Here is a 24,424-nt window from a genome sequence, read left to right as displayed (position 1 = left end):
TCAGTACACGCACAGGTCTGGGAACTTCATCTCGTACACCGGGATGGAGTGGTTTTGGGGCTGGCCATAGGCAGCTGTGATGGTGCCAGATGGACTTGGTGGTGGCCTGGAACACAAGACGTGGAAGGAGGTGGTTTATAGAGAGGTTTGGTGAGGCAGCAAAGCTTGTGCAGACAATGTGCATTCTTGCAGCATTGCAGGTCTCCACAGTGCCACCACAACAGAAGGGAACTGAGGCAAACAAACCAAAGGCTGCTCCAGCAGCCCTTGTCCCCTCTTACCAACCCCAGGCTAGCATCCTTCCCCAGCACATAAACCTCCTTGATAAGGGACACAAGTAGCTCTCATTGCCTCAAAGCCAGGGCTGGCCTTGGTCAAGCCCACACACACTTAGCACAGCATCCTCAGCTGTCACCCCAACTCACCGTATGGTGATCTCGAAGATCTGGTTGAGTTTGCTCTGCAGCAGCGTCGCCTGTAACACAGACACAGAGGCTCCATTAGTGCAGCTGTACCCAGGTACCACAGTAATGCAAACTGGACAAACACCCCAGTCACAGCAGGGAGAAGGTGGCCTGGCAAAATTCAGAGCCACATTGCCACTGTCCTCCTCTCCCAAGCAGAGGAACCACAGAGACGCAGCGTGCCCCGGTCCCCACTCACCCGAGCACCGCAGTGGGCAGCGATCTCCTCGAACGGGGCTTTCTGGAATTTCTCCACCACTTGCCGCCTCCGTTCCCGCTCCTGCTCCTCCACGGCAACGCTGTCTACTGAAGCAGAGGGGAGATGGCTCCCAGCTGCTCCTCACCCAGAAGGACCACCGCATCCCCACCTCCCCAGCAGACAGCATGGATTTGGGCATCACTGGAAAGCCAAGGAGAAGGTCTCCAGGATCTGGCTTTGGGACCAGCCTCTCCCAGGGACACCACGAGGGTCAGGCAGAGCTATGAGGTTGCCTGGTTGACCTGCAATGCAGGTGCAATTCTGCCAAGGGGACTCATCCATGTGTGGCATGCACACACAGATGTGGGGGTGATGGTACCCATACACACACACACACACACCACGCCAGCCTCCACCTCTCCTTATCACGTTGGTTCCCTCCCTTACCTATTGCCTTCTTTAGCGTCTCATATGTGATTTCTTCTGCTGGTGCTCTCTAAAGCAAGGGGAGAAGCAGATGCGGTTCAACACACAGCACAGGACACTGTTTTGGGATCACAGCAACACAGAACCAGTGTTCCAGGCTATATTCTTGCACCAAAACAGTCTACCCTTAAAGATCAGGGATCTCTTCCCTGGCAAGCCATGCTTTTAAAGTGCTTTTTCAGGCTGGACTAGCCAGGCCTTACACCTCACTGACAGCTCCTGTTGCTAAGAAATATGCAAGGAAATATAGAAGCAAAATAAAGTCGCCACCCAAGCAGCAGTGGGTAACCTTTCCTGGTATGTAGCAACCCTTGCAGGCTGGGATCTGTCAGTACGTGAAGGGAGCATCAGGGGGAGTTGGGTTTTTTCTGACCCCATTCACTGCCAGACAGGCCAGGGCTCAGTTATGGGCCCTTGTGCTTGCAGCCATAGGAGCAATTACATATGCAGCCAAATGACAAATTAGAGAGGGCTTAACCTCATGCTGCCAGGCTGCTGAAAACACAGAGTGCTGAAGGGATAAGGCTGCAGCTCTGGCATAACATGGTACCTGCTCTCGCTCAGGACTGTTCCTCGACTCCACCTCGACCTGCAGGGAAATGGTCTCGCCAATGCTCTTCCTCTTGGACAAGCGATCTTCATCTGGGGAGGAAGAGAAAGGGCACAAGAGCTAATTGCAGCCTCTCCGTGGCCAGCAAGGTGAGCACGGGCAGCCCCCCGAAAATACAGCCTCACATCTCCTCCCCAGGGTACCCGTCCATCTAAGCCATTCACACAAATTTATCCAAACCAGCAGAACTGAGGAGTGAGCCAAGCCCAGCAGACTTCATGGCTCCTTCTGCTCAGCCAGCTGTGAATGTCACAACCCCAGGAAGTTCCAATTAACCACTTTGTGCCTCAGTTCCCCCAAGGTTGCATCTTTAACAGAGCACCAAAAAAACAACAGGGCCATGGGTAGGACAAGAACTTTACATCCCTGTAACTGCACAGAGCAAGGGACCAGTTTCATCCCTTCCCAGTTCTCCAGGATGCCTCAGGGTGCTGCATACCTGTCAGCTGGGGAACGTAGGGTGTGCTGAGCCGGTCTGAGTTGTAGCCACTGCCTCCCAGCACCTCACTGATCTTGCTCTGCCAGAAGAAGACCTCTGGGCCCAGGCGGTCAAGGCTCTTGCTCAACCTATGGAGACAGAGAATAAACAATGAAGATGGCAGCATCTCTCCTGCTAGGGAACAGTGCCAGTGGGGTCTCTAGTCCCTTTGGGTCAGGAATAGAGAGCTCTCATGGTTTCGCTTAGCTCCAGCACAGCCAGATACACCACACTATTTCTGCACACACCAGCTCAAAGCCAGAGGCCCTGAAGGGCTCTCAGCCCACCACAACAGATACAGTCCTCAGGAAGGACAACCCTGACATAGGGAATGTCTCAAGAGAGCAGTGATGCTTACTGGGGACAGTGTCTCTGTAAGGGGCCTCATCACTGGGGAAGAAGGTATTTTCAAGGCTCTTACCTGGGTCTTTCTACAAACACGTCCTCAGGGAGTAGGTAGGGAGCTTCCTTCTGCCGCATCTGGATGACCTGCAGAAGACAAGCAAGGAGCCAAGCTCAAACCCAGGGGTGGCTTGTAGAGTCAGTGCCAGAGTCGCTGCAGACAAGGCTGCAGCCCTGTCCCCAGACCCTCCCTCGCACCTCATGGATGTGCTGGCAGAAGGTGGGCACGGTGGTGAGCTGGCTGATGAGGTTCAGGTAAGCTGCACCGAGGGCAAAGAGTGCGCAGCGGTTGTACGCTGTCAAGTTATCCTCATTGATCTGGGCTATCTCCTGCAGCAGAGACACAGTCCCATGATGAGATACAGATGAACAAAGTCCCAGCACCGTCCCCATCCACCTTGCAGCATCCCCTGCCCTGCAAACATCCCAGCTTTTGGAGCTTGAGTTTTGCAGCATTTCAGAGGCTGGCAAGGCGACTGAGATCTCTCCCCAGTGTGTTGGGCTGATCCATGGTAGGAGATGCTTACAGCAGATGAGTTGCTTCCTCAGAGACCCCAACTCCAAAACAATCTCCTCCCAGAGGCTCCCTCCTTCCCACCACATCCCAGCCTGCCCACCCCAACAGCGACAAGTGCCAGCAGCACACCCAGCTCCTACCCACCTGCACTGCCAGCACCAGGCGGATGAGGTCCACCATGACCTCCTCGTTAGCCAGCTCGATGCTAATGAGCATCAGCATGCTGTAGAGAGCCTCATAGTGAGCCTGCACATTGCTCTCCTCCTTGCAGATCAGGTAGATGTGCCGGTAGAGCTGCTGGCCATGCTGTGGGGACATGGACGGATGTGGTCAGCCCCTGAGCATCCCCTGTGAGCAACACTGCCATCAACACAGAGCAAGAAGAGCAGCAGGGCCCAGCAAAGGAGCCTCCATCCATGCAGGAGGGAGCAGAGCTTCTCTGGTCACCGAGGTGTGACTATCAGGTGGCATTTTACCATCTGATGCTGGACCCTGATGGGGAAGAGCCACCAGCAGGTCCAAGAACAGAGCCCAGGGCAGGCACAGAGCACTCACAGCACCACGGCCAAGGAAAGGAGGCCTCTGTTGCAGAAGCATTAGAGAAATGCTCAGACCACAGCAGAAAAATAAAAGCCGAGACATGCTGCTTGACAGCAAGACATGGGACAGAGCAGGGCACACACTGGCACAAGGGAAACTCAGCTCTGTAACAGTTTTTGGTTTGGGGGCTGCATTGCTGCTCCCCGGTGTGTGCAAGGAAATAAACTGATCCCACCTTGCCTTCAAGTTAGCTCCAGAGAGTTTTGCTGGAAGTGTTTTAAGGAGGCAGTGGGAGGAATAAAGTCAGGCAACTTTGAAAGCTACTTGCTAAATAGCTTTTGGGATACCAGCACATCCTGGGGTACTCATTCCTTGGGGCAAATAGCTGATTTAGGAGTCTAGAAAGGCCCACACGTGAAGTACTGATAGAGATTGAATCCCACTGGCTTTTCCCAGGGACATCCTCAGGTTTAGAGGCATCACGGTACTCCAAAGACTCAGTGTGACTTGGGGAAACAGAGGCACAGTCCTCAGCCTGGTCTGCACAAGGACAGCTTGATCCAGACCCTGACACTACCTTCTTCATGAAGACAGTATCCTGGCGTGAGCACTTGTCCACTTTCAGCTTCAGGACCGAGATGTCGCTGATGGTGCTGCAAGAAAAGGCCAAGGGAAAGGAAAACCTCAGACACTGGAGGGAAGAGGCACAATTCCTGCATCCCTACAGAGCTGATGGTCAGGAACGAGCTGTATGGGAGGAACTGTTAGAAAGCCAGCAGTGTCTTTTAAAACCCATCTGAGCAATTCAGATATTCGGGAGTACTGAGCCAAATCACTACAGTGGCACTCAGGAACACAAAGGCAAGTTGACAAAGAAGTGTGCAAGCAAAGCGGGTTAGAAGAACCACAGCAAAACCCATAGAGATGTTTCCATCTGGGATTACAGTCACCTTCTTCCAAGGTAACACAGCATGGACAAGGTTGAGTGCCCAGCAGGCCTATCCATGGCAATGCAATGCAGCCATTGCACCTGCACAACCTCCTGGGACCACTGACTAACCAGTTACTTTCAGCAGCATGGTCTCATGTCCCTCTGGGCACAGTCTCTCACATATGGGCACACCTCACACATATGGGCACACCTCACCCATATGGCTCTTAGACCACTAATGTGCAGTATTAAACCACCCTAGAACTGATACCAGATTTAGTAATAATCCTGCCAGTGCTCCCAGCCCAGCAGATCTCCTCCCAAGCCTGCTCTGCAGGGTCTGCAGGTCTCAGCTATGTTGAGGAGTCCCCAGGACATACCTGATGGTGGAGAATTTCTGCCGGTTCCCGTGGCGATCGATGAAGCTGATGAGGATCTCAAGGACAAAGAGGCGGATCTCAGCATCCTCCATGAGGGCTGCAGAGAGCAGCCTGTCCAGGAAGACACTGGGAAGTGCCGTGAGCATGTTACTGCACTGGAAGCCCACAGAGACCTGCAAGCATCAAAGAAAAATGGTGGCAATGTGACAGTGTCACTTCAGAGGGTTACCCTCTTTCAGTTTAAATCCATCCCTTCTTGTTCTATCCCTCCAGGTCCTTGCAAAAAGGCCCTCTTTGCTGCCATGCCAGCAGCTGAGAACCCACAGGTCTTGTGAGGGAGAGATGCTGCTGCAGGGCTGGTGACAGATTCATACCTGGAGGAGGGACTTGAGGAGCATTATCTGTGTCAGTCGATTCCGGTTCTCCCTGCCATGGAGAGAGGAAAGAAGTGGTAAATCCAAATGAAAACAAGACAACCCTCCTTCCATAAAAGGATGGAAAAGCCTCAGAAAGGGCAGGACCAGTTTCCCAAGAGCCACCACCACAAAGATCTGTGCTGTAAAGGTCTCTAGCAGATGAGCTCCAGATTTAACAGCCAGCAAAAGACTGCCAATGAAATGGTGAATACCAAAGTATACACATCCTGCCATAGGCATCAGAAACAAGGCAGCACTCGCATCTCCAGGCAGGCACAAGCTGAGCTCAAGACGATGGGCTGAGATCTGGATGTCCCCATCCCACAGTGACTCCCAAGGAACGCCAGGCACTGGTTTTGAACAGGCTCCTCACTTTAAAGCAGCTGCAAATTGGTGAGATGAAGTCCAAACTCTCCTGTCCATGGAGGTACCCCCATTCCTTGCTCCCATCTTGCTTCTTATGAACCACACTTCCGTTCCAGCAGCATGGAGTGGGTTATGCAAAAAAGAGGAAATCTTGAATGTTTTACTGTCTGAACTCAGTCTTTCCTGGCCTTGGGTGACACACAGGGAGCCTCCAAGGGATTTCTAGCCTGCCCCACAACACACTGCTTGTGCTGCCTATCTCTGCTTAGAGACTGAGCTACACCACAAACAGCAGCACCCCTGTAAGCTGAGCTGAAGGCTGCCCCTCCTCTGCAAACTCCTGGTTCACACGCAGAGCAAGCACCATCCTTCACACAGTGTCAGATGAGATTTAAAGCTCTCCTGGAGGAAGCTCATGAGCTGACAAAGGAGCAGTGACAAACAGCCTGGTGCAGCCAGCCTGGTACTGAGAAGTGACTGCCACCCTGGGGCTATGAGCCCAATTCTGCTCCTGCAGCAAGGAAAGCTGCCCTGGCTGAATGGCACCCAGCATCAACTGTGTCTCTCACTGTGCGAATCGGGATTGAATGCAGGCGTCAGGAATTACCTCCATGTGAGTGAGGAGCAGAGCGTGTCTCCTATCAGCCAGCAAAGTCTCTCTCCCGTCAGAGACAAGTGGGAAGAGCCTGACCATACTTGGAAGATAAATATAGCATGAAAATCTGTTTGCTCCTTACCTACATGTTTCAGCGCTGATACCCTCACTCCAAATAGCTCTCATGGTCTGTTCCTACACTTCTTAAGCAATTCTGCTGTTTGGGTGTTTTCCCTTCCTTCTCTTTCTCCACCGCCGGGTATAAATATCACCTCCCGCTCAGTGCTAATAAAAGCTCTGAGGTAGCTCAAAGGGGCCACACACCAGTGGTTGGAGGCAGGGATGAGCAGCTGGTCCCATAAACCCATACTCAAGCTTCTCAAAAGCCACAGGCTCACTCACCAGCAGCTACCCCACTGCCCTGAGACATCTGAAGTCACTCCCCTGAGTGCTATTTTCAGTTCCTGGCTAGTTCTGGGTGACACGCCAGGATGGAGCTCCCAACAGCAGGTACCTGAAGGAATGCAGAGTTCATGCAGCATAACTGCCTGCAGACATCTTTCCCCTTTGATGCTCTGGTGTTTCAAGGGGCATTTGTCGTCATATTAGCAGCAGGCAGCAAAGCATTTGAAACAGGGATCGCATGTTGCTCAGCTTCCCTTGCTCAGTTTCCCCTCAGGGAAGCGCTCAATGCTCAGCCTTTCCAGTAACATGCCCAAATCCCACTCTGTCCCCAAAGACCATCTCAAGGTGGGAACAGTTTCAGGAGCTCCCCAGCACTTTCAGCAATGTGTTTAAAGCCCTAACACAGAACAGTGGCAGGAAAAGCAGGGCAGGGGGTAGAATAAGAAGGGAAGAAGGCATCTGTTCTCACCCAGCTTTGCCAGCCTCAATAGACTGCTGTGTGGAGGGTAGTGGCACCTTGTTCATGATGAAGACCATCACCTCAGACTGCTGGTAGGTGGGCAGTGTACTGGCAAAGGACCCTGTGGGGACAAGAGCAAGCTGGCAATGTGTGAGGCACAACCCACCGTCCCCAGAAGGATGCAGTGCCATGGGGTCTGCCTGCCTGCCCTGCTCCAAGCCAGCTGCCGGACTCTATAGCCAGACTGGGATAGGACAAGGCCTGCCTGGATCTGGCACTCGCAGACAGATTTACCTTCAGGGTGATTCAAGCCCCATCAAAACACCCCACAGGTGTGGCAGCCCCAGGCTGAGGCAGGGTGAGGCTGTGAGATGCCAACCCCTGCCTTTGCCCCTTCCTTTTTGGGGTGCATCCCCATCCTCAGCAGCTGCAGCAAACTGACACCTGCTCTCTTTCCCTCCTCTCCCTCCCTTCCTCAGGGTCTCCTATCCATGGAGAAACAGGACTCTGGCCGCACACAGCGGCTCTGCTGGGGATGACCGGAGTTGCAATGCCACCTGCTGATAACACACCACCACGCTCGCAGCACACCACAGAGAAATCTGATTTCCATCACCTCTTTTAGCATGAGAGTGACTTTGTTTCACCCCAGATAATCCTGCAGATGCTCAAGGCAGAAACCTACCACACAGGGGGGGCCACCCACCAGCACCTTCGTGGAGCACTGCAGGACACCAACCTATGGTTTTAATGACGGCCTCCTGGAACATCCTCTCCTCATGCTCTTTGATGATCTTGGTGCTGACGCCGGCACCACAGTCATAGCTCCCCGTCAGCGCATAGTCAATGCTGAGCCTTAGCTGCCTCAGCAGGGTGTTAAACACCTCCAGCACCGTAGGGCCTGTGGTGGTGAGAGGGAAAAGACAATGGAGCAGCACCCGAGGAGAGCAGCAGTTTTCTCCATGGAGATGGAGGCTGTTTCCCCCGGGACAGTGTGGTTTATGCATCCCAACACCCCATAAACAGGCTGAAAAACAGTCTAGCCACACACACAGTGACTTCTAACCCCCACCAGCTTCCTCAGTCAAGACTGAAATGTCCTTTCAGGAGCACTCTCAACAGAGAAATGTCCTTTCAGGAGCACTCTCAGCATATTCACAGCAAGCCTTGAAAACCCCTTTTCCTCCTGTCACAAAGGCTGGCATTGCAGCCAGCCCTCTAGGTTTAGGTCGCTGCATGTGGGCATGGGTGTTGCTCTCAGGAGCACTGAAATGGCATTGAACAGATCCTCAGCATTCCTGGATGTTCCAGGATCCGCCATCACCAGCTCACACCTGGGGGCAATCCAGAACCCAGCCCAAACCTCTGGCACCTCTTCACCATTCCCACTGCAATAAAAGGGTGAAGAGGTGGATGGAGAGGTTAAATTTATCTACTTACCAACAGATCCGGAGGCTGCGATCACTGCTGCCTCTGAAAGGACCTCTACGATGCCCGCACGCACCGTGGCTGCACTCTTGCTGTTGGCATCCAGGTGTCCCAGGAGCTGCTGGATCACGAGGTGGGAATGCTGTGGCTGGAAAGAGGGTGTGAATGTCAGCATGGGTGCCGCATGCATGAGGTGACATCCTGTTTCAGTAACCCTCACAGCTATCAGGGATGGATCCTGCACATGCACCCAGCTGCACCAAGTCCCTGCCTGGCTCTTTCCAAGACAGCTCCAGATGCAAAATGAGAGGAGGCTGCTGGAAGCAGCCTGTTTTACATAACTGAGCAAGAGCCTGGAGCAAGTTGCACAGGAAAAAACATCTAAAGAGCTGTACAGATCTAAGGAAATTGTGACAATTAATCCCAGGGATTTCAGGGTGAAATGACTTGCTTTTTGCCAGGGTTTCCCAAACACTTCTATACTTCAAGTTATCGTGACCCCACACCTCCAGTATGCACTAACAGGATTTTACAAAATCTAGTAGCAGTGTAAAGGGGTTTAGGCAGTTTACAAGATTAAAAACAAGAAACGAGAACAGGGGGTGATGATCTGCTTTTCACTGTAAGAGTTCTCCAAGCAGAGCCATGGCTTGGCTGAATCCAAAAGTGAAGCAAACTCCCAAAGGTATGAAGTAGGGCAGCAGGTCTGGAGCATCCTCAGCAGAGTGGGAGCAGGGTGGGAGGCAGCACCATGCCCTACAGCACACAGGGACCCATGCAAACAGCTTCATTGAGATCCATGTGAAAGAAAAAAGGACGGACATTTTCCCATCTCTTTGGGATTTACCTAAACTGCATTTCCAAGGCCCACAGTGAGAAGTGAATCATAGAATTTTAGAATCACAGAATGCTTTCGGTTGGAAGGGATCTTAAAGCTCATGAAGTTCCAACCCCCTGCCACAGGCAGGGACACCTTCCACTAGACCAGGTTGCTCCAAGCCCCGTCCAACCTGGCCTTGAACACTGCCAGGGATGGGGCAGCCACAGCTTCTCTGGGCAACCTGTGCCAGGGCCTCACCACCCTCACAGGGAAGAATTTCTTCCTAATATCTAATCTAAATCTATCCTCTTTCACCTTAAATCCATTCCCCCTTGTCCTATCCCACGGCAGGGGGGTTGGAACTAGATGATCTTAAGGTCCTTTCCAACCCTAACTATTCTATGATTCTATCAAGAGGAAAAGCCTGGTAGGGTCTGTCTCTGAGCATTCCCAGATCTAAGGACAGGGATGCTGGGCTGCAGGCACTGTAACAATGCCTGGTTTGCCTGGGGCACGTTTCACCCCAGACAGCCCCTCTCATTTTCTGCAGGAATGAAGAGCTCAGGCTGATTTACATAGCAGTGATCTGAAAGAGGCAGCTTTCCATCGGAGCCCAACTGCTTCCGCTGGAGTGTTTCACAGCATGCCACCAGCCCGTCTGATTCAGCAGGGCTTTGCTTTCCACCGAAACGGAGGGAATTGCTCCCGGGACTTAGATACAAGCTCCATGAGCAGTATCCCACACCACACACAGCCAAGCTAACACCTACCAGCCACTTCCCTGCACACCCACGGAGCCCCCAGCCCACACTGCCATCCACATGGACTCTGCTTGTCTCCAGCCCACTCTGGGGCACACTCGGTGAGCGCTCGAACTCAGCACTGCTGGGATGCGGCAATGCAGTGGCAGCTGCTCTGACTCAGCCCAGTCGTGGTGGCAGATGCAAGCACTCCCAAGCGTGCACGTGTGTCCCCCAGCAGAGTCTCGCCAGCTCCCTACCTGGATTGAATACATGATGATCCTGAAGCAGCACGTGGCAAAGATCTTCGGCTCCCAGAGCGAGTGGTTATCCAGGTGGCTGGGGAAGAGATCGAAACGGAGGGAAAAGTAACTGTCAGTCCCCTAAAGCCTGCAGGGGTGCAAAGCAAGCACCAGGGATGGCCAGAAGCAGCAAGGATCTAACACTGCAGCAGAGGGCAGGTACACAAACTCCTTGCTGGAGTGACTTTTCTCAGCAACAGCTATCTTTCCATGTCGTCTTCTTCACTGCATCCAAAAATGAGAGCTCAGCCTGAAATCCAGTCCCCATCTCCACTACCATGCCGAGGGGAGCCAGAGGAGTCCATTCCTTCACCCAGCTCTGGTCTGCACTGGCTGTTTCCCAGTGCCTCAGTTTCCCTTATGCCAGAAATGAGGGATGCATGACTTACATGAGGACAGGCTTGATGGCGTTCTTGATGTTGCCGTACGCTGCTCGGCCCAGCAGCTCCCGCAGACACCTCTCCGCCAGCTCCGTAGGACTCTCCTTCTCCTTCTCAGTGGCTTGCAGCGGAGAGGGGGAGCGGCTGTGAAAGCAGAGGAGGGCGATGAGAGCGGTGCTGAGTTTGAGGCAGCAGTGGGGGAGAAGAGACACAGAACCCGGCCAGGGAGGGTTGGAGCAGAATGGTCGTGGCATCTGCCTGCACCCCATGCAGTACAGGGCTGTGGGCTACCCCTCGCACAGCCCATAGCCACCCCGCAGCAGCCACATGTCACCCTGCCAGGCAGATGGGGTACCTTCATCCCAGCAGAGCCCAATGATAGAGCGCTGCTGGATTGGAGCTAGACCAGAGAGCAGAATGGTGCATGGATTGCAGAGGCAGGGGATGTGCCAGGATGGCCCTGCTTGCAGCACCAGGCTGTGCCAGGCAGCAGGGATAGCCCCCGCATCCCTGGGACCAGGAGGATGATCACAGTGCTCAGTGCTGGAGCAGGAAAGGATCTTATCAGTGAGGATGCAGGACATAATGTCCTCCCAGGGTGGACACATCTTCCCAGGGGAGAAAGAGCAAAGCAGTCACGGCCTGGCACAAATCACCCTGAAAACGCACACCCCAGAGAAGATCCATCCCCTTTTTCCACACTCAACCTTGCCTGGCATCATACAAACACCATGAATGTTTTTATCACCTTGATGCTTCTGTTTACAAGAAAAAAGGAAAAGGCATCTGGCCAGAAGTCAGCTTCTCAAGGCTGATACATCTCTCTTAACCTTCAAAAGGAAAATCTCAGGAGGAATTCATACCTATTTCTCTGCTCTTCGCTTCTCAGCTAAGTGACTTCCCATCAAACACACAGCTGGTGGAAAACATGCAACTAGCGCAGGGTTACACCAGAAGAATGGAGGGTCAGTGAGCAAAGACACATTTCAGTTCCTGAAATCCCTCTTGTCTGGCTTTAAAATAGCTCTTTGGAAGCATTTAAGCAGGAATCCATCACAAAGGTCAGCCCACCGAAAGGGCAGCTCAGAGCCTTTGCAAACAACATCCCTTAACTGCAGGGATGGCACAGAGAGATCTCTGCTCCATGGGAGCCATGGTGTCCTGCAGTGGTAAAGACAGCAATAACCCTCACAGCACTGGGTGACATGCAGAGCTCCTGCCACCTGCAGCGTCCTTCACAGAAGTACTCACAGGGTTTCCCCTCTGGCCACTCATTGCATTTGTCATGAGCTGCAGGCACAAATCAGCCTGCAACGCCTCTGCCCTGCAAAACCTTGCCGAAAAGGACCCTGAAGCTGCTGGCAGAGCAAGTAGGTCAATGCAGCATCAAGTTCTCACCTTTCAGACTCCTCCACGTGCTGTAAGTTGAAGAGCAGCGAGGGCACGATTTTGTCCATGTGCTGAGGGTCCCAGATGTTGGCTTGGAGTTCATCATTCACTGTCTTTCTCACCACTCCTTGTAGGCCTTTAATGCCAGACATCCGGATCCTGGGGAGCAAATTAACACCAAAATGCCACGTATCTACACAGTATACATTATTTTACATTTACATACACAGCTGAAAATGTGCACGAAGTTGGAGAGAAGATACTGATTTATGTGTTACCAGAGGGATTCATGAAGGTGATGCCCCAGTTCCCAGCTGCAGGCCTGGTATACACCAGGGCAGTTCTCCTGCCTCATATCCACCAGAGATGTGGCTTCTCACAGCCCAACATACATGAGCAAGAAAGGCTCTGAACCAGCTAAAATCATCCTAGCAGCAGCAGCCAGCTCCCATCAACCATCTTTCCCAGGAGACCCCTGGGCTGCATCACCAGCAGCGTGATGAGCAGGTTGAGGCAGGGAATTCTACCCCTCTGCTCTGCTCTGGTTAGACACCCCCTCCTCACCCTTGCAGTACTGTGTCTTCCTCTGGGCCACCAACGTCCATCCAGTAAGGATGTGGAGCTGTTGAAGTGAGTCCAGAGGAGGCCACAAAGATGCCTCAAAGGTTGGAGACAGGCTGAGAGAGCTGGGCTTGCTCAGCCTGGAGAAGAGAAGGCTCCACAGAGACCTTAGAGCAGCTTCCAGTGCCTAAAGAGGCCAACAAGAAACCCAGATAGGGACTTTTGACAAGGGCCTGTAGGGACAGGACAAGGGAAAATGGCTTTAAACTGACAGAGGGGAGATTTAGATGAGATCTGAGGAAGAAGTTGTCCCCTGTGAGGGTGGTGAGGCCCTGGCACAGGTTGCCCAGAGAAGCTGTGGCTGCCCCATCCCTGGCAGTGTTCAAGGCCAGGTTGGACAGGGGTTGGAGCAACCTGGTCTAGTGGAAGGTGACCCTGCCTATGGCAGGGGATTGGAACTGGGTGAGCTTTAAGGTCCCTTCCAACCCAAACCATTCTGCGATTCTGTGATTTCCCCCTTTCCCAGCAGCTGTAGAGCTGAGCTGCACCCATGGGGATTCTGGATGCTAAGGATAGTGTTTTTTGACACCTGTGTCCTTTCTGGGTTCAAACATCCTAACTCTGCTCTAGCCAATAAAGTCATCAATTAAAATTTCCCTACACAGCAGGATTCCCAGGTCTGAAACCAAATCCTCAACACCCACTCGATGCCCAAGAAACATAGCACGTCCTGATCTGCAGAAATAAACGCATTAAATAACCTTCTCTGCGGTCTCCCTAATGTATTTTTCAGATCTAATCAAGGCAATAATCTGACTGACACACAATTCTTGAGAAAGGAGCTTTGAGCAGGACCAAGAGCCCGGGAAAGCAGCGTGCTCCTTTTTAATTACAGGAGCTGCAGATTTTCTCTCTTCCAGTCTCCAATGCGATTCAGCTGGCATCATTGGTGCCCTGAAGGTCAAGTGAGAATAATGAGCCTTCTGCATTATTTCCTTATTAAGAGGGGAAAAAAACCCAAACCTGTCAGTCTGCAGTGTTAGAAGGAGGCAAGCCTGGTCCTTGGAGACAAGCCGCCATGAGAACTGGCAAACCTCAAGAGTTCACTCCTCTGCAAAGCAACCAGTCCCTGGTGCAGTAGCTCTGGGAACAGCAGCAACACGATGTGCTGGGCTGTACTTAAAACCAGTCTGTGGCAGCAGCGGCCTCCTGCCCAGAGCTTCCTGGTGGGAGCCATGGGTTCTATGCCATCGGTGCCTCATGGGGCCATTTCAAGCACTGGATCTTTTTAAATACACCACCAACAGGCCTGGCCTTGGCAGCAGTAAACAACATTAATCTATCTGCTTTAGAAGTAATTAATCCCTCTGGGGTATGTTTCCCATCACAGCAAAGCAAATCAGTCCTCAACGATGTCTAGAGAGATGGAGCCACCTTTAAATGTGGAAAATAACAGACCACATGGCTGCAGGAGGCAGTTTTTGAATGAGCATTCATTCTGCTAAGAGCAGGAGCCTCTTCCCATCATCATCATCATTTTCCTTCCTTTTGGGGCCAGGACAACTTCTTTACCTCCTAATCTGAGTTCCTAGCTGTCCACAGGCCATGGCCCCAAAGCAAAGATGATGAATGCTTAAAGATGCACTGAGGCAGCCTTGTAACGGGCAGACTCCAGGGGTTACTTGCTCATATTTTGCCCAAAGAAAAGAAGTTGGAAGCCTAAGGGCATGTTTGTTCTGTCACTGGCTGTGGTCAGATCGAGCACAGCTGCTGTGCTCTCAGGACATTTGCAAGTGAAAATCAACTTCTCTCACACCATATCCTAGGCTGCAGCAACAGCAGTGTAACCAGCAGATTAAAGGGAGAGGATTGTCTTTGTCTCCTCCGCTCTGGTGAGACTCCCCCTGCAGACCTGCATCCAGCTCTGGAGCCCCAACATAAGAAGGATGTGGAGCTGTTGGAGAGAGACCTTGGAGCAGCTTCTACTGCCTAAAAGGGCTGACAAGAAAGCTGAAGAGTGACTTTTGACAAAGGCCTATAGAGATAGGACAAGGGGGAATGGCTTTAGACTGACAGAGGAGAGATTTACATGAGATCTTAGGAAGATGTGAGGGTGGTGAGGCCCTGGCACAGGTTGCCCAGAGAAGCTGTGGATGCCCCATCCCTGGCAGTGTTCAAGGCCAGGTTGGACCTCAGGGGCTTTGAGCAATCTGGTCTAGTGGAAGGTGTCCCCGTCTGTGGCAGAGGGTTGGAACTGGATGAGCTTTAAAGTTCTTTCCAACCCAAACCATTCTAGGACTTTCTATTCCCACACAGCAACAGAGGCTGGGTACGTGCTGCACTGTGATTTCTAGGCTCCTGTTTCATCCTCCCGTACAGTCAGCAGGGTTTAATACTTAGTAAATAAGGGAGGATAGAGAACAGCAACCTGAGTGCACCCAACTCTAGGGAATCACTGTGCATTTCCATGACAGCACAAAGCAGTCAATCCCTGCAGCCTGCATTAAACCTGTCCCCAAAAGCAGGTGCTTCTCCAGGAAAGGCAGAGGCTGGAAGTACAGGAAACCCTCCAGGATATGTTCACAGAGCCAGCAGGACCAGGGACACCCTGCTCACAGCACTCACTTTGTCCGGATGTCCAGGTCATCATGGCTGGAGTGGCACATCTCACTGAAGCGGGAGACGAAGAAGTCATAGCTGCGGTGATAAGATGGAGTGTCCTCTTCTATGTTGGCAAACTTCACAAACTGGGTGAGAAGAAAAAGAAGGTCATCCCTTAGGGCATGCCAACAAAAATATTTTTCCAATTCCTCTCCAAACCACCTTTGTGGGCTTCACTACAGCAGCTCGGTGTGTGCTGATGGATGACAAATCTGGCTGCAAAGCTGCATCTAGGACACAGGGTCCCCAAGTGTCACCACAGAGCCCCACTGACCTCCAGCAGTACCCAGGCCCAACCAAACATCACTGCAAGCCCGAGCTGTCCCTGTAAAGGGCATTTAGAGGTGCAACAAGGCTCTGAGTTAGGGATTCTTAATATGCAACATGCACTAGTAACAGGAGATAAATTTGCCCCCAGCTTCTTTCCACCCTTCGAAACGGCAATAAAACCCAGCCAACACTTCCCAAACACTGCTGCAGGGGTGATAACAGCCTTGGAAGTGCCAGTGGATAAACCAACCGCGAGCAGGTTCTTAACCACATCCCAGATCTCGCCCACAGCACCAAACAGCACAAGGTCCCATTGCTCCTTTCCAGTATAGCTGCGCCAAGAGGTGCGGAGCTTGCAAGAAATGCCAGCTGACCAACAGACCTGGCTGCTAAGCTTTCAGGGAAAGAATTTAGGAGGAAGAAAGGATAAGCATGTTTGCAAGCTTTCTTCTTAATTCTCTAACTTATTCATAGCTGGGAAAGCCCTTTGCAATGGGAGCAGGGTCTCCAAGCAGCACCCACATCCTTCTGACAAGGCCCAAGCTCCATAAGAGACTGGAGAGGTGCCATTTCTGTGGCATACAGACACAGAAGAAAGGAGAGGTGAAAAGTAACTTCATATGGGTCCTGATGGTAGAGCTGGGCAAGATGGGTATCATATTATACACAAAGAATTAGGTCTCTAAAGTCTAGTAGCCTAACATAACTCTCAGGAATACTATTGTCCTAATAAAAACAGAGTATCCCCCATGTCAGTGGGGTTGGAACTGGATGAGCTTTAAGGTCACTCCCAACCCAAACCAGTCTGTGATTCTACGATTCTATAACTGCTGGGTTCCTCTTCCAAATACGAGACCTAGCCCACTTCCAAGTGGTTACCTGTCCACCTGGCATTTCTTAGGGTGCTCAGCACCCTCTGGACATGCCATGCTGCACAGGAGCTCCTTCTTTACCCCAACCCTATCCGCAGGCTTTTCTCACTTCTTGCTCTGCATTTGCTGGCATCCAGCCCCACCAGGAGAGCAGCAGGCAAATGGCTCACCAGTGCCCCTCCACAGCTGGCAAAGCCAGCCCAGCATCCCAGTGCATCACACAGACACTGATTATCATGCACCCACTGTGCCGGGCTATTAATAATGTCAGCTGCAAGGGCTGGCTCTGCGCAAGCAAAGGAGCTGCTGAGCCCCGCCAGGAACTGTTCCCAAAGCACAGGGACTGGCTCCAACTGATAAACTCTTCTTACTCACCAGAAAAATGCAGGGCTGTTATATAAGAAACCTCTGTATCAGGCAGCGCACAAAGTGGCTATTTTAAGCTCATAGCAACTCCACGTGCAACTGAAGGCAAAGGCAGGGTGCAGAGTGAGTAGCAGTAACGGGGCTCCCCACAGCAGCTCCGGGAGAGCTGTTTTAAGCATCCCAGGAGAGCTGTTCCAAGTGTCCCGCGGCTATGAAGCATCATGAAATCAAGGAAGGGAACAGTTTCTCTGCAGCCAGTATCTGCAGGTATCAATCACACAGCCACACGGAGGACGGGAGCTCATTTTGTGCCATCAGGACACCAAACAGGGCCACCTCATCAGAGCTCCTGAATCTGCCAAGGCCCTAAGGATTGCCAGCTTGCACATCCACATCAGCAGCGCCCTTGGTTTAGCTCCCTGCTGCAAGGGCCCCTTCCCCGGCTGGCTCCCAGGCACAGTGAACCCTGCCCTCCTCTGTCCTGGAGCAACAGACTTCCCACAGCTATGCCCAGTGACACTGGATGCAGCACATTGTTCACATCTGCCAACAGCTGGAGGCAGCCGCCTTCTCTGCATCCATTTTCACAGCCTCTGGCAGGGCCAGAACCTGTAAAAAGCAGCTTAGAACAGAGAAAAATCAGCCCCAAAGCCTCTTCTTCCTTCATCTATAGGACATTTCAGGAGTCTTTTTTTAGGAGTCTCCCATTTGCTGAGACTGTTGGATTTTTCCAAGACTTGTCTGTCCCTACAAGGATGCTGTATCAAGCAGCAGTCACGGGAGATGCCCACCCTGGTCCCACTGCCAACCCATACCCAGCGGCTAAAAGCAGCACCAGGACATATGGAAATGCCCCAGGGAGAGCTGGGCCAGCAGGAAAGAAGGCATTGAACCTTCAAAGAAACCTTAACTAACAGGCATCACAACCCAGCTGAAAAGCTGCTCTACAGCTTCACGTGGGATTTCCACTGGGAAAACTGTTTAAAACACTGAAACACAACATGATTTCTGCTGTGGTTTGAGGGGGTGCAGGGCTGGGCAGCTTAGGGCTCCCCTGCTTGAAGCCAACAAGCTCCAACTGAAACACAGCTGGGAGCAGGAAGCAAGCACAGGGGAGATGCGAGGAGTGTGGCTGCCTTGGAGAAGCAAAACAAGGGCTGGGAAGGGATAACGCTGCTACCTATAAATACATCAGACATAAATACATCAGAAGAGAAACATCAAGGCGGGGGAAGAGCTGTTTAAATGAAAGATCAATGGTGGTTTGAGGAAAAATAAAATGGGAATGACATCGAGCTGGAAATTAGATGGTTCCTACCCAAAGAGGGGAGGTTGCCCAGCAGACTCCTAACAAGGATGAGAAAGCAAAGTGGATTTAAGCTCCAGCTCCATATGTTCACCCTGGGGATTATAGGATGGAGTTACAGTGATCATGGGATGCTGGATTTTCACTGCCGCTTCCAGCGCTGCTGCCATGGAGCCCTGCAGGCTGGTCCTGGGATCAGCCCCACCACAGCCGCTTGGGATCAGCCTTGGCTCTGCGCGAGGAGGGAGATGTGTTTCAGGCAAGATTTCACACCATGGAGAATGACTCACTTGGAGCAGGTTTCTATAAACAACCTCCTCCTGCCTTCGCCATCAGCTCCATTATTGTGAAGATTACTTCAGACAGCACCCGCTAATTAAGCACGAGCCTGAGGCACATTCCTCATTAGCAGATATAGGAAGAAGTGTCTCATTATCATTAGCCACTTTTCTACAAAAGCCCTCAAGTTTTCTGTGCTATTTGCCCTGTGAATGCCGCCACTCTTCAGAAGGGAAAAAAAAAAACCCAAACTATCACTAAACCGTCATTCCTGATCTGGATTCCTCATTAAAACACTGGCTCCCAATTCCTGACTGCAGTGACAGCAGTGCTAAGGAAACACCTATCTGTGGTCTAGGACAGGCTGAGTGAGCTGGGCTTGTTCAGCCTGGAGAACAGAAGGCTGCAGGAAGACCTTAGAGCAGCTTCCAGTACCTAAAGGGGCCAACAAGAAATCTGGAGAGGGGCTTTTGACAAGGGCCTGTAGGAACAGGACAAGGGGGAATGGCTTTAACCTGACAGAGGGGAGATTGAGATGAGATCTTAGGAAGAAGTTGTTCCCTGTGAGGGTGGTGAGGCCCTGGCACAGGTTGCCCAGAGAAGCTGTGGCTGCCCCATCCCTGGCAGTGTTCAAGGCCAGGTTGGACGGGGCTTGGAGCAACCTGGTCTAGCGGAAGGTGTCCCTGCCCATGGCAGGGGGGTTGGAATTATATAAGGTTTGAGGTCCCTTCCAACCCAAACCAATCTGTGATGATTCCATGACCACCCCTCCTCTCCATGTGTGCTGGAACATGGGAGGTTTGTTCCATATGTGCAGGAAACATGAGGCAGGGCTCTGTCTTGCCTTGACCTAATAGCTGTGTTGGGGCTGGTTTGCTGAAGCCTCTGCCATGGCCCTGTGAGGCCCTGCAGCAAGGGCTCTCCCTTCCCCGGCTCCATGCCAGCAGCTCCCACTGAGGTACAGCTCCATTGAGCTTGTGTCCCACAGGACCTTTTCCGCAGAGCTGTGCCCCAGCCAGGCAGATCCCAGCCTGTACTGCACTCCTGGATTCTGCTACCCAGGTGTAAGACCTTACACTTGTTCATGTTGAACTCCATAAGGTTCTTGTTAGCCCACTCTTCCAGCCTGTCCAACTCATCCTGCAGGGTGACTCTCCCTTCCAAAATGTACTCTTCTTCACTCAGTTTGGTGCCATTGGCAACTGGTAAAAGCTTAGGGCTGAGCTGTCTATGTGTTTCCAAGGCACAAGAGAGAGCATCAACCCAGTCTACCCTCCTGCCCACAGGATGATCTGCACCATCTAAACTCCACCTCTTATAAAGCAGCAATGACAGATGCTGCTTGTCCAAGACAAGCTACTGGGCACTGGCAGAGCCCTCACAAGCCAGGCTGCTATTTATACCCAGTATTCCCAGTAAAAAACAACAGAAAGGCCAAGCACAAGTGGCAGCTAGCTCTCAGCCAGGATCAGCAGTTTGGATCCTGAAGGATGTCAACTTTGTTCATTCAACTTTGTTCATTCTGCCTTTCCCCTCATTTTATGTGTGTCATTGTCACACCCCCAGTCCACCTAAGCCATTTATTGGAAGCAGCAGCTGTTTAAGCCAGCCCTTTTCTGAGCACAAATAGCTCCCAAAATCCACGGGGATCACCTCCTAAGTTGATCTATTGTGCAAAACCGCTGACAGCCCCCGAGTCCTCATGCTCATTTAGGAAAAGCTGAATTCAAGACAGGAAGGCATGGCAGAGATTAGAGATCAGCGACTGATCGCAGACAATAAAAAGGAGGGACAGCACACATGCAGCACAGCCAGGGTCTTGGAAATTTCATGCATGGCAGGACACATGAGGGGACCCCATAAATCCTTCCCTGCTACTTCTCCCCATCCCTTCCCAACTCTCTTCTCCTGCTCTGGTACTGTAAGAGACAGTGGTGACAAGCAGGGCTGAAAGCAGAGGAGAGGGCACTGCCACCTCCTGCTGCACTGCTACTCACCGAGTTGGTCCCCAGGATCTGCAGGTTTGGCTTCTCTGACTCCAGCAGCTTTGCCACCATCTTCAGGAAGCTCTCCACGAAGAGGTTGATGCTTTGGCAGTGGCAGGCCATGAGGAGCTGGTCCAGGGCCTCCATGGCAATACACACATACCTGGGAGTGGGGAGAAGCCAGGGTCACTTCCCGACAGCAGCCTAGGCCTGCGGTCATCCCTCCTCCTCCCCTCTTCCAAACCACCTGGGTGCCCACCAGCAAAACACCAATGGCTTTTACACCCAAACCACTCTCAGGATATTTTTAGATGGTGTTTGCTGCACCCAGCACCAACCTAGAGAGGATCCAACAGCCCTGGGACCAAGGTCACCAGCAACACCCTGCATCTACCCTCACACTGCCTGTGGGCTTCCCTTGCCTGAACTGATCTTTATATCCTGTGAGGGAACAGTGGACTTTGTACAGGGTGGGCTCAGCATCAAAGGCAACTGTTCTTGCAGAACACCTGGTCCTGGCCAGGGATAACTCAGAATTAGACAGATGTGCTCCAGAAAAGCTCTCCTAAAAGAAAGCAACCCTACGAAGCAGATTCATATCACCAAACCATATACATATCCGCAGAAGCTCCTGCAGAACCACCCTCTGGCAGCTGGCTATGCTGCAAGCTGTCACAGTGCATCTTCCAGGCTATTTGTTAAACCAGCTCTGCAACGCCTGCCTCTGAGAGGAAGCTGGAAAACCTTGTGCCCAGTGATGAATCTCAGCTGGGTGCCTGATACAGAGTTGACAAGCTTCCATGGGCAGGGACACCTTCCACTAGACCAGATTGCTCAAAGTCCCATCCAGCCTGGCCTTGAACACTATCACGGTCATGTTGAGCTTCTCATCAACTGCAGAGTCGTGTTGAGCTTCTCATTAACCAACACCCTCACGGCTGCTCTCAATCCAGCCTGTATTTGTGGTTGGGATTGCCCCGACACAGATGCAGGACCTTGCACTTCGCCTTGTTGAATTTCATGAGATTTGCATGGGCTGAGTGAAGAATTTGTCAGGTGTTGCTTCACATTTTCAAGACAAATTGGTCCCTTTGCTCTGGCAAAGTCTGTTTGCATGCTGGTCCTGCAGCTCTCCCTACATCAACAGCATTTGGTCTGTTGCCAACAAAGTGGCATGAGCCCCTGTACAGATAAATTCTGCAGTGATCACACTGACCTCCAGCTGCTGCTCACCCACTGCACAAAGCCCAGCAGAAAAGCAAATCCTGGCCTCTGGGCACTCTGAGCAGGAAATGCCCAGAATATAGAAAACCAACAAATGACCATTGCACAGAGTCTCACAGCTCCCGTTCTCCTCACAAGACCTCTGAGTACCCAAACACCTGACAAGGACCTGGTACCAGGACACTGGGAATAAAACAAGCTTCACAACTCCTTACCACCTCCCTTTGGCTTCTGCTCTCCGCGCAGCTGTGAATCTTTGCACCTTGGCCGCTCACATCAAAACTCAATCTCCTACCATGGCCGAAAGCAGGAGGTAGAAATCCCAGATCCCTTGGTATCAAGCATGATTCCTCCTCTAAGCTCCATTTTTGGAGCCAGCTCCTTGCACAGCTGGATTTGCAGCCTGGGTAGCATGAAGCAGCCACCAGCTTATGCTGCAAGAGGGAAACCCAAAAGTACCAAGCTTACCAACAGCAAGAGCAGGAGCTGCCCATCTACTCACACGAGCTCTATCTGCACATTCAAGGAGAGCTGGGGAGGTAACTGCCCTCTCAGGGTAAAAGGAGGGGTCTGATAAACCCCTGGACTTCCAAGTTCCAGCTGGTAAAAACACGAAAGATTGATCCTTTCTCTTGAGCCTCCAGAACTGTTGAAATCTGGCTCCAGTCTTAAGCAGATTCTCTGGTGTCTTGTGGCATGGTTGAGCTCACACTGCAGCCTGTCCTTCAGGCACCATTACAGCTCTTCAAGACACTGCAAAAATAAGTCAACTATTCCTGGATCCATGTGCAACTACCCATATGTCAAACTGGGTTAAATCTGACCCAGAGGGAAAAAAGGTACAAAGAGGTGACTGACAACCAGCATGAAGCATCAAGCTCCTTTCTCATAGGAAACAAGGCTGAAAACAACACTCTGTGCCCAATATTATTGCAACAGCATGGCTTCCTTTTTGGGGACAACCGGACACAGACCACCAAGAGGGAAAACAACAGACACTTGTGCATTTGCCACCTCTGACCTACCCTAATCATCCTCTTACAGATGGTGGGTTGCATTGCTGCAAACTTATACAGGAACACTTCCTTCTTTTAGCGATAAAGGTAACAAAAAGGTGACAAACATCAGGCCTGAAATCAAGGCTACCTTCATCTCGCACTCAGGAGAGGAACCCACACGCTCTGCTGCTCTTCTGAAGCCCAGATGTGGTGTCTGCAGCAGCTCTGCTGCTGCAGCCAACACCAACCTACAAACAAAAGGTTGATCCAAACCCATTTCAGGCATTTCAAAGTTAGACTTTGAAAATCAGCTAGTGCTCCAACCCAATTATGTGCCTATATGCACAGGCAGTGGAGGAAGGAATATATTCCCCCCTTCACCCACCGAGGCTTGTCATTAGATTTCAAAAATCTTTGAAAGCCATTCTTTTCCTAACACAGCAAGCAGAGCCTGTTAACATCCACTTAACCGCAGAACATCAGGCAGAGCTTTGAATGTCCTGTCACTCCCAACGATGGGCGATGCAGATGAGGCTTTGAAGGTTTTCCAACTTTAACACTTCTTAGGCAGGCTGCTGGCTCCTCTTCCCCCAGGATAAAAGGCAGGCTGAAGATCATGCCACGAAGCTGAGCTGTGTTTGTCTACCACAGCTTTATGCAGGAGACAACAAGAATCAATCCAGGAGCTATTTCAAAGGGAAGGAGCCCTCCCAAGCTCCCCCAGAGTTTCTAATGAGGGCAGTCAACTATTTCCAGACGGGTGCTGCTCTCATTGCAGTAAACACTGCAAAGCCTTGCTGGAAGTGATGTGGGAAGAAAGATGAAGGCAATAGGGCAGCCAGGACCATGCAGCCAGACAGAGCAAACACTGCAATCCCCATCCAGCCCAATGCATCCTGCCGTGTGTTTACTGGAAAAGCGTCAACACGCTGCCCCACATTCTTGTTCCCACTTACACCACATCTCCATAGCTCAGTAGAGATGTGCTTGGGGTGCAACACATCCAAGCTTGTCCCAGATAACTCCCAGCAAGCTGCAGACAGTTTAGCTGCTTGCCTACACCTAGCCAGACTTCCATCTGGCTCTGGAAGAGTGTGGGCTTTTAAAGGCAGGCAGGGTGCCACAGGCTCCTGACGATGGCAGTCCTGCTGCTGGGGACAAACACCATACACACGCAGACTCCTCAAGCACAGACAGCACAATGGCAAAGAAATACAACACAGCTCCCAGGTTGACTGGTCCCTTGCAGCTTTGCAAGGAGTTTGCACATCCTTGAATGCTCCCATGTCTCCCTTTTGGAGGCAGGACATGCTCAAGTCTGTCACAGAGTGCTCACAGATTCAGGACAGCCTCGAGCATGCAAAAGCTGCATATCCCACATGTCCCACCCCTTGCCTGGGCCTCCTCTCCTGTCTAGCATCCCATCATTATGCCAGTCACTGGGGTGACTGAAACAGCCTCCCAGGCCTTACCCATATCGGTGCCGGCTCACATCTCGGATGAGCCGCTCGGAGAGGTAGGCACCAATACGATCCAGCTTCTCTGGAGCAGACAGGGCATAAAATGTCAGCTTCTCCATGTTGGTCTTCACCAG

General features: G+C 51.8%; 1 protein-coding gene across 1 annotated transcript; it reads right to left on the bottom strand.

Moving 5' to 3' along the window:
- Positions 1-24,424, bottom strand: EFR3B (EFR3 homolog B; the record flags this gene model as incomplete). Its single annotated transcript, XM_080616618.1, has 21 exons — positions 24,303-24,424; positions 20,621-20,771; positions 15,495-15,616; positions 12,318-12,467; positions 10,929-11,063; positions 10,498-10,576; positions 8,690-8,825; positions 7,989-8,150; positions 7,259-7,370; positions 5,382-5,433; positions 5,008-5,180; positions 4,274-4,349; positions 3,301-3,462; positions 2,838-2,969; positions 2,659-2,726; positions 2,199-2,326; positions 1,700-1,791; positions 1,111-1,159; positions 664-770; positions 426-475; positions 1-106 (listed from the first exon to the last, which is right to left on the bottom strand). Exons 1-21 carry the CDS (start codon positions 24,407-24,409, stop codon positions 1-3), a joined length of 2,349 nt encoding a protein of 782 aa, XP_080472744.1. The 5' UTR covers positions 24,410-24,424.

Source organism: Psittacula echo (assembly GCF_963264785.1).
Source record: "Psittacula echo genome assembly, chromosome: 4".
NCBI classification, from domain to species: domain Eukaryota; kingdom Metazoa; phylum Chordata; class Aves; order Psittaciformes; family Psittacidae; genus Psittacula; species Psittacula echo.
Note: the sequence above shows the minus strand (reverse complement) of the source record. Positions and strands in the feature narration are given on the sequence as shown.